The following is a 9607-nucleotide window of genomic DNA, read 5'->3' on the forward strand; positions in this document are numbered from 1 at the left end:
GTCTCAAAATCAGTTTTTACTCCACCGATGAAGCAGAGTGAACTTATTGATCGACTCATACGTTGATGAAGCTACGGTTCACCTTCAGCCGTAACTAATTGACATGGATAAATAATAAGCAGCAGAAGAAATTCCAAAGCTTCAGCGTTACTTTCTATGTTGGAAACCCCATTTGTAGAAGCCATTTTTGAAAAGGTGAAATAACAAATACTAAATTATGCAGGAGGTGGCCTCTTGAGTTTGACTCAGGCGTGATTTCACCAGCCCCAGTATATCACAGTACTCTTTTTGGATCCCATTGCATACAAACTACTGCAGTTATCCATTAACAGGCCACATCCTCGAGGACACTGGGTGAAATGTAACTGGCCAGCTTAGCATTCAGATACACTCTCCCATACAGGTTTTAGTACTGTTTTCCAACACTGCATATTGGATTTTATTATTAAAAGTTAATAAGTGACTCGGTTAACTCTCTGGAGGGAGAGTTTTCAATCTGGCCTCCCATCAACAAGGCGATGAGAGAAATAGCTCACTGGGGTTAGTAGGGATTTAATATATTACATGAACAGCACCTCAGCAGATGCTCTTCCTGTGGTTGCCACCAGAAGACGTCTGCTTCAGCGGTCAGTCACCGATGGTATCGTGATGCAGTTTGTCAACGAGAAACATTTTAGTTTTGCCCCATCTTCCAGGCAGTGTCAGATCTGTATTATTCGACCCATAGTACAAGGTTTTCACCCACCAGCTGTGTAGCCTATGCCTCTGAAATGTGTTTCATGGTTTCGCAGCCTGTTAGCCAACAGCCTAGTCACATACACACACAAGTTCTCGCTTTAGTTCAGGAGGTTATCAGGTTGACACAATCACACTCCCAGTATGCATATGTGTGATGACACTTTGCTCAAGAGGAACCGCCGGCCAACACAGCCTGCATGGTGTGAACAAACGTTACCGCGGGCTGGTGTACTAATATGTCAATGTTACAGGCAGAGGATATCCAATGTGTCGAGGGCCGTTACATATCCTGTAATGTTGCATAATTGCATTTTGGACCCATTCTTGTGGGAGGTAACTGTGGGGAAAACAACCCTCTTTGCTCAGGACATAACGATGTTCCAGACAGGTGGAGGTGGGCACATCTAGGACAAACCTGATTCTTCTGCGCTCAGGACAGAATACTGGATACCAAACTGTGGTAATCTGCATAACCGCCTTTCAAACCGCGAGCGACCAGCTCAACCACAACAAACAATGAAACTGAACAAGTAGATATTTTCAAGATTTTTAATACAAACTTAATAAACTATCAGTCCCTCTTAACATGTAAGACACTGACTCCAAATACTTTGTTATACCGTTTGTTTTTATCAAGTATTGCACAATGTAGGTACAAAATTAATATACGATTACATTTTGTCCATAATATAGCAAAAATCTTTAAACTCTTAACAGAAAATACAACTCTTATGTTTTTCAAAAAAGCAAATATTCTTAAAATCCCACCACTACGGAATATTCTGTACACAATCTTTAGAATAGAGTCGATGTTTTTTAAAGATGGATTCATTTTATAATTTCAATAAAAAAAGAAAACATAAAGTTGCTGCAGCCATCACAGATCACTGAAGTAGTAAAAAGATATAAATGCAATACCATGTCGTAGAAACAATAGATACTCTGATATTTTACAAACTCTGTACTAAATTAAATTATACAATTAGAAAAAAGACCAGGAAATCCCACTTATTTGTGCCAATTTCTTGAAGAAATTGGCAGTGTCCAGTTATTTTTAAATACTGAAAGAGGCCATGACTTGTGGTGGTGTTTTTTGTGTGTCTTTTTATATATATATCTTAAAACAGTCACATAAAAAAAAGTTGTGCTTGGTTGGCAAAAGAAATAACAATGATGCATGTTGAAGGTCACCAAGCGTGGACATCTTGTACTAAAGGTATAACTCAGGGGGGCAAAGTAATTCACCCTCGGGCTCATGCTCTTGGACTCGTTACATAGATCTGACAGCCGACAAGTCACTTTTTCCTTCCATCATGACATTCTGTTTTTGTTGACATGTGTTTGTTTCCCCCCCTATCACACTATCTCTGGTCGTTCTGTGTGAAGTAGTAGCTTAAGTAGTACCTTTTTATGTGTACTAGTTGGCCATAACTGGCTGGAATTGCTGGTTAGAATACTGCATGTTGTTCAAGCTGAAATTCAAGCCATCCATAAGGGACTTGTCGTTAAGGCCACCGTAGGCCGCAAACATGTCAAAGGCATTGCTGTACTGCAGCGGGCTGAGGCTGAGCGAGCTGTCTCCAGGGAAGAGAGCGCTCTGGCTGCCCTGGAGGCTGGGGAACACAAATTCCTTGGCATTAGGGGACAGTGCTGAGGGCTGCTTCTGCTTCTGCTGCACCCCGAGGCCCAACCCGTAAAGAGAGTGCATGGAGGTGGAGATGGCTTTCACATTCAGGCCCAGGTTGGTGGGAGAGGTACGTGCCACCTTGTTCCCAGCACTACTGCTGCCATTGTTGTTGCGGCCGCTGCTCTTCATCTTAGTGGAGCCGAACTTGGTGGCGGCGAAGGTGGCTGTTGTGAAGGTTAAAGGCTGCGTGGAGCGGGGCATAAAGGTGGGGCTGACTGCTGCCGAGTGGCCGAATGGAGGGGAGGGTGAGGTGGAACCCGGGGAGGCTGCGTTCACAGGCTCAGTGATGGGCATGAAGACCTGTGCATCGGGATTGAAACTGTTCTTGATCTCCTTGTCCAGATCAAGCCCCCCGCTACTAGCTCCACTTTCATTGCCGTCATCGACATACAATACTTTGACTGGCCCCTTCTCCCCGATCTGATAGGACACCTCGTAGGGGTCGATCCACACGCTGAGGTCCTGTGGTAGATTGTTGCGGACATCTTCAATGTCCAGCCCGCTCTCTTTGGCTGCCTTCTCCACCACGGGGTCCACCTTCTCCCCCACGTGGATACATCTGAATCCTGAGCCCTTATATGGCTTTTCTGGGTACCAGTGTCCCTCATATTTCTGCTTCAGCTGCCTCTCCAGCTCCTCGCCGAAAATGTTAACGCGCCGCCTTGGCAACTTGTTATACAGGTACGAGATGATGAAGTTGAGAGCTACTTGGATTTCAAGCTGCATAGCGAACTGCCGATGTTTACCAGGTAGGTAAAGATTGGGTATGTCTGACCTTGGATGTTTCCACTGGGTCTGCTTTGTTTATCCGTGGTTGGCAACACGGATGCTCTCCAGGCAGGATGGCGAAAGCAACCAGTATTTGGATAAAACAGGTTCAAAAGGAAAAGTGCTGGTTTGGTAGTGAAGTGATGTTCTCCACAGGGTATGATATTTTCCTGCAACAATTGGGAAAGGAAGAAAAAAAAACATCTTAATCATTCAATTCTAAATGTTAACAAAGTCACAAGTGAATGTAAATGCCTCTAAGAACAATCATTGGAAATATGAACTGGACAGATTCTGCTCCGTTTCACCACAACTCGTGCAGCCTTTATAGAGGGGAGGGCAAGTTAGTGTCCTTTAAACATTAACGTCAGTGCATATTGCTGTGTTGACTGCTGTGGGCTCAAATATCTCAGGTTGACTGTCACACAACAGTCCTCCGAAGCGGAATTTCACAGCAAGACTTAAAATGTGCAGCTATTGCAGAAATGTCAACACAGAGCCCACTGATCCTGGATCAGGCCATATTTCTTGTTCATGTGGCATTTGCTGTGTATGTATTGAGCATTTTAACCTTGCACTAATACTCGGTAATCCTGTTACATAACACTGGACAGCCTCCAGAGCAGGAGACAAGGAAATCAAAGCGGAGTTGTTGCATTTAAGGAACATAAACAATGAACTCAAGTGAGGAAATGCTTGGCCAATAATGCCTATTGAGGAAATTATTTAGATGGCTTCAATCTTCAAAACAATCCTGTCACGGGTGCTGGTTTGATGTGCGTGGTGTGAGCTCTTCTTACATCAAACAACAATGTAGAAATAGGACTTTATGCTTTACTGCGACACCCATATGTTTGGCAATTTTCCACAGAGAAGACGAAAGACGTTAAAGTTTCACAATGACGTTGGATAAAATGCAAATGTCATCAACTAGAAATGGGATGTGCTGCAATAATCCTTGCAAATGAATAGAGCTGAATTTAGGGATACAGAGGGACCATGTCGAGTCTTTTAACCGTCCATAAAAATGTTTTATTACTTTATTCATCTAATATAGGGAATATAATCTACACGGGGATATAACCAACATTTGTCGCCTCCCTCATGAAGCTGCCCTAGAGGAGATTTCTCAGTGTTGCGACATGGCTACAGGTCTCTCATCTTATCGCTTAAGTTAAGAGATTTCACAAAATATGCAACAACCCAGTGGCAATAGTAGCCTGTACTGACGCCATTACACATTAACATTAAGTATTAATTAAATGGTATACATTCACGTGCACGTCCGACGAGTCTTTGAATTGGGTGTTGTTGTATTTTTTTATTTTTTTTAATACACCTGATATGATAATTAAAAAAAGAGATAGTGCACACTGAAATCGAATGCACGCGCTTAAACACACGCTCACTATTCTCAAACACACACACCCCTCCCTAACTTCGTGGACTGACGCAGCAAATCACCCTAGTAAGTAACGTTATAGATACAGCTATGGTACGACAGCAAGCAAAATGAATACAATGACTTTAAACATCACACGTGACGGAAAGAAGGCAATGGAAATACTTACTTTTGTTGTAAAAAATAAAAATTCGCAGTAGTTCTTAAGTACCGTTAGTTAGTGCAAATAGAAAAAAAAGTATAAATACTTTCTTCACATAGAATATGTTATCAACGTTACAAAAAAGTATTCCAGTAAATGTACATTTCTGAGGATTGGCGTCTGCTTCAGTTTCTGTTTTTAAGGTTATTTCGTTGTTTTCCTCTTTCAGCAGGCTGCAGAGTAGCTCCCGCCTCTCCGGGAGTTTTTTTACTTCGTCCCCCTCCTGTTACAGCGTTACCTTTATTTATAGCTTTCCTCCGCCATGGGCACGAGGTAGGCGGTGATGCGGTTTCAGAGGTCAAAACAATACGAGCGGCTGCGATTGGTCCAAAGTGCAAGTCCCGCCTTCAAAGTCGCGCGCTGATTGGCCGATCTGAGATGTCAATCCGTGACATATGATTCTGTGAAACGGGAGAGACGCCTCTGATGAGCGTTTGCGTCAGAGATAACCTAGGTCTGTGCTGACAGCGAAAGCTAAAGTAATTATTGTAAAGACAGACACGGTAGTGTATAAATATATATCCTGTCTGACTTTAAACATACTTGAAACAAACACTTTCATCAATATGAGCATGTCCTATTGTAGATGTTTTACAGACTAAACCATCTCTATTTTCGAGGAAGCTGCGGTGCACATCGTTATCAAACAGACGAAATTAAGTACGCCATCGACTCAACACCGTAGCCGACGCACGAGACTCGCTGCTCTTGTAATGCCTAAGCCATATTTAGCCTCGCGCATTTCATAGAGCCGGTTACGCGACTTTAATCTCATGTATGTCATATACATCCTTTAAGTAATGTTGTATTCATATAGGACATTCATTTTTCGTGACGTGCCACGAACAACTGCAGGAGTTACGATGAACGTACAAGCAGAGGAGATTCCCTATAGCCGAGCATTACAGCTGGCAGCAGTGTGGGAGGCGCTGAGCGCTATCTAGAAAACACACGCGCTGATTGGTCTAAAACGGGGCAGGAGCCCTCCGGTGAATGGTGTGCCGGTATCTAAGGTGCTGATGCAGGCCGCGCACGTCATCGCTCGGCTGAACGCACATTGTTGCCAAATTTAAAGTGCACCAACACACACAGTTGTGTGTTCATGATATGAAGTCACTGCTATACAATGTCAGTCTAACTTTACTTCTTTTCTTTTCATTGAAAAGGGAACACGTCTTTGGATATATAGGACTATTATGTGAATTATACCACAATAATGAAAAAAATATGTATTGTAAGATACATTTCACAAAATAATGTCCTAATTATAGTATTGATTAATATTGGCTTATTAGATTATATATATTATATATATATTATTATGATATAATATATTATAAGTATTGTCTTTAAACCTTCTCTGTGTTTTCTATTAATATCTCTCGACAACACGAGAGTCTTTCGTCATCACAGCTGTGCCTGTGATAGAAACGGAAGGCTGTTTATCTGTAGGCCTGCTGACAGAGTGGACTTTTAGACATTCCTCAAGCACTTACAGTAGGTTTGCCAAGCGGAGTCATGTGCTTGTTGTGAGCTGTAAATGTGTGCGAAAGGGCTCCTGTGGAAAACGTTCTGGGGAGGAAATAGACCCTACATGAGACATATGACACAAAGGCAGGGGCTGAGCAAAGAGAGATTATAGTTTGACATTGCCCCGTGGATTCATCTCCACAATCTAGTTTGTCTTAGTGGAAGTGGGTGGGAGAGCATGTTGGCTGCCAACAACACATTGACTTCCACAGTCTTGGCAAGGCTTCTGGCTTGTTTACTGTACACTGCACGGTACAGCTAATGTCTCGTGTGCCTTTTTAAGGTAGTTTACATATCATGCATGGCTTTCCTGCTTTTTCAGAAGTGTGTGAATTGTGTGTTGTGTGTAACAAACAGTTGTCACCTGACAGAGCAAGGTCAGCAGCCACATAGAGGCATGTTAAGACTTCTATATTGTCTTAGGGTGTAATCCTCTAATGTATCCTCCACCCAGTGCCGCTTCTGTCGCGTGTGTTTATGAAGGACTGTAACACCCTGAGATCTCTAATCCCACAATCGGTCTTCAGTTGAAGTCGGTGCTTACATTCCAGGAATGTGAATGTGGGTAGAGGGAGAAATTCCCTTCAATGAGTTTTCAGCGTTTTATGAAAATCCGACTCACAAGGGCTTAGTTGAGCTGTTTGTTTACACTGAGGCAATACAACATCGACAATACACACTTCCTCTATGGGAGTTTAGGAAACAGAACGGGGTGTGTGGGATATATTTATATTTACTATTCACAATTCATGTATTATTCCAGTTTATTGAAGAGCAAAATAAAAACATTGTATTTGTCAGAGGACCTCCGCCGAACAAAAAGATACTTGTTAAGCAGAGGCTGCTCCTCCTTCAGTCCTCGCCTATGAGATAAAAATATAGACTCCGGTGATAGGACCATAAACTGAGCTGTGCTTAGCAGCAGATGCGTGACGGAGCATAATAAACCTCTTCCGCTTTTCTCTGAACCAATGGGGGAGGGGGAGGGGGGGTGAAGCAATACGTTGCTAGGGAGAAACAAGGGAGAAGAACAGGAATCACATGTACATTGTGGAGGCTTGTGTTTACAGACTGTACTGTTGCACACGATCTATGTTCAATGTTATTCAGCAGTGACAGATATACAGAAGACAAGCAACTGACACACACGTTAAGGAGCTTTTTCACACATTCTGCCTCCTCTCCTCCCTCTCTTTTCCATCCCTTTTTTGCCCCCCTCGCTCTCCCTCTTTCCAGCTCAGACGGAGAGCCTTTGACGTCACTGGTTGTTATTACTTAACACAACTCTGCAGAGCGCCCTGGGCTCCTCGTAATAGACAGATGCTTTGCTTTCCCTTTGAAGAGTCAATGAGGAAGTGGGTAAGACATGCAGTCAAGGAGACAGAAGAAGAAGAGAGGGATAAAGTATAGGCGTAACACTGGCACCGAGATTGAGACTTTAATTTGTCTTTTTAAGCCTTCTGTCGAACGAGGGGATTTATTCCAAATTGAGATGTAAACAAAAGGAGGTGATCATTACAAAATGAATAAATAAATACTGCTCGCCCTAAAGATCATTAAAAAGATCTAACATATTTTCATAGAAGCTTTAATAGAAATGATGTAATCATTGACAAAAAAGGAAAGCAAACACATGTGCCTGTTCAGACGTGATGATCTTACAGGCTTTAAACTGAGCAAATCTTCCCTGGCAACAGAAGGAAAAGGCTAATTATCTTAGTAAGGCCATAATGAAGATATCAATTAAGTGGGAAAGCGAACTTATCAAACGTGTACATTGCAGTTAGTATGCAGTTATCTCCCTCTTTCTCTCTCTCTCTTAGCATAGTAGCATGACAACGCAACGCAACACAATATATACAATCCATCAGCATCACCTAGCATTAGCATTAGCAGCTAAAGCTGCACTGAAGCTTAAACAGCAGAATATGGTCAGTTTTCCTCTTTGCCTTTTATTTTTTATTCAGTGTTGAATATTGAATCTAAAAAAATCAAACTCATCTTTTCTGTAACCTTCAAATGCCTCCTGAGTTATTCTGTCATCGATCCATGAAATGACCCGCCTGGTAGAACATCTCATTAACTAGATTTCATGAGTGACTGGGTTTTTACACCAACATTTGATGGGGTTATCAGGAAATGACAAGTTGTACTTTCTCTTAGCTCTGGAACAGTCTGTGCCTTCCCATTAAATATTGTACATCAGTGACCTGCAGCGAGCCACACGGCACGCAAACACATGGAGGATTTACATGGCACGGCATATGTAAATACAGAGGTTACTTTATCAGTTGTCACGACAGTAGCGTGAGTAGTTTTCATCCTGCACAGTCGCCTTCGTAACTCGTGGAGGCTGTTACATAATTCATCCAATGTCAGCCCACTGGGGCAACATCAATAGATCCATTCGCCATCTGCAGTGAGGGAAAAACGAGGCTGAAAGAGAATATCCTAATTTGACGATTTGTGTGAAATGGCTCATTAAAAAAATCTAGTCAGTTTTAGACACATGAATAAAGGGAACATGTTAATTTGAATTAATCAATGAGCCATGTAAATGAGTTATGTTATATTGGTTTTAGATTCAAAATGAGATATGGCATAATAAGCGGTTCTCTGCTGTATGCTGTGTTGTTATGTTTAGCTGCTTCTATACATTCCTTCTGGTCGTTCTCCTCTTTTCTCTCACTTTGACCTTGTAGCCCTGCTCAGCAGGAACAATAGCAGCATGCTTCAGCTTTAACCTCCAGGCAGAGAAAACACAACCGAGTGGTCAAATCCCTCAGTCCTGTATGTTCTCGTGAATGGGTTGTCACGTGAAATCTTCTGAAAGCAAATTCTATACTATTTATCCTATATGTCTTCTGATGATTCCTCATCAAATCCACCCGCTGCGACTGCTTTAAAAGGCAGAAAGAGGGAGGCTGGTAGCTAATAGAATAGCTCTGTATACGCCCTGTATGTACCAGGTCCAAGCACACACACGCCTCCCCACCCCCCAGGTCTCTTTGCACATAAACAGCCTGAGATGATAGAGCGACAGTTCCTGTGCTTCAAGGACGTGGAGAACAAATTTAGTAATGATATGTGGACAGTTGATGGAAAAATAAGAGAAAGGTGCCGGGGAATTTTTGATGAATCTGCGTCAGTGACAAGGCAGATGACTTTGTGTGGTCTAGTACCTGACATGTGTTTAATTCTGAACTCATCTCCCTCTCGAATCATTCATTTTAAATGCTGGGTGCATACCATGTGGCTGCAGGGGTGAAGGTCTCCTGGG

General features: G+C 42.5%; 1 protein-coding gene across 1 annotated transcript; it reads right to left on the reverse strand.

Annotated features, from left to right (window-relative positions):
• Nucleotides 1-1273: 1273 nt before the first annotated feature.
• LOC130188368 (protein Tob1-like) lies at nucleotides 1274-5012 on the reverse strand. Its single transcript, XM_056406704.1, has 2 exons — nucleotides 4765-5012; nucleotides 1274-3363 (listed from the first exon to the last, which is right to left on the reverse strand). Exon 2 carries the CDS (start codon nucleotides 3149-3151, stop codon nucleotides 2156-2158), a length of 996 nt encoding a protein of 331 aa, XP_056262679.1. The 5' UTR covers nucleotides 3152-3363; nucleotides 4765-5012; the 3' UTR covers nucleotides 1274-2155.
• Between the last annotated feature and the right edge of the window lie 4595 nt (nucleotides 5013-9607).

Source organism: Pseudoliparis swirei, chromosome 23, assembly GCF_029220125.1.
Source record: "Pseudoliparis swirei isolate HS2019 ecotype Mariana Trench chromosome 23, NWPU_hadal_v1, whole genome shotgun sequence".
Lineage (NCBI taxonomy): Eukaryota > Metazoa > Chordata > Actinopteri > Perciformes > Liparidae > Pseudoliparis > Pseudoliparis swirei.

Coding starts and splice junctions, on each gene's coding strand:
- LOC130188368 (XM_056406704.1), bottom strand. CDS start 3,151: ATGCAGCTTGAAATCCAAGTAGCTCTCAACTTCATCATCTCGTACCTG.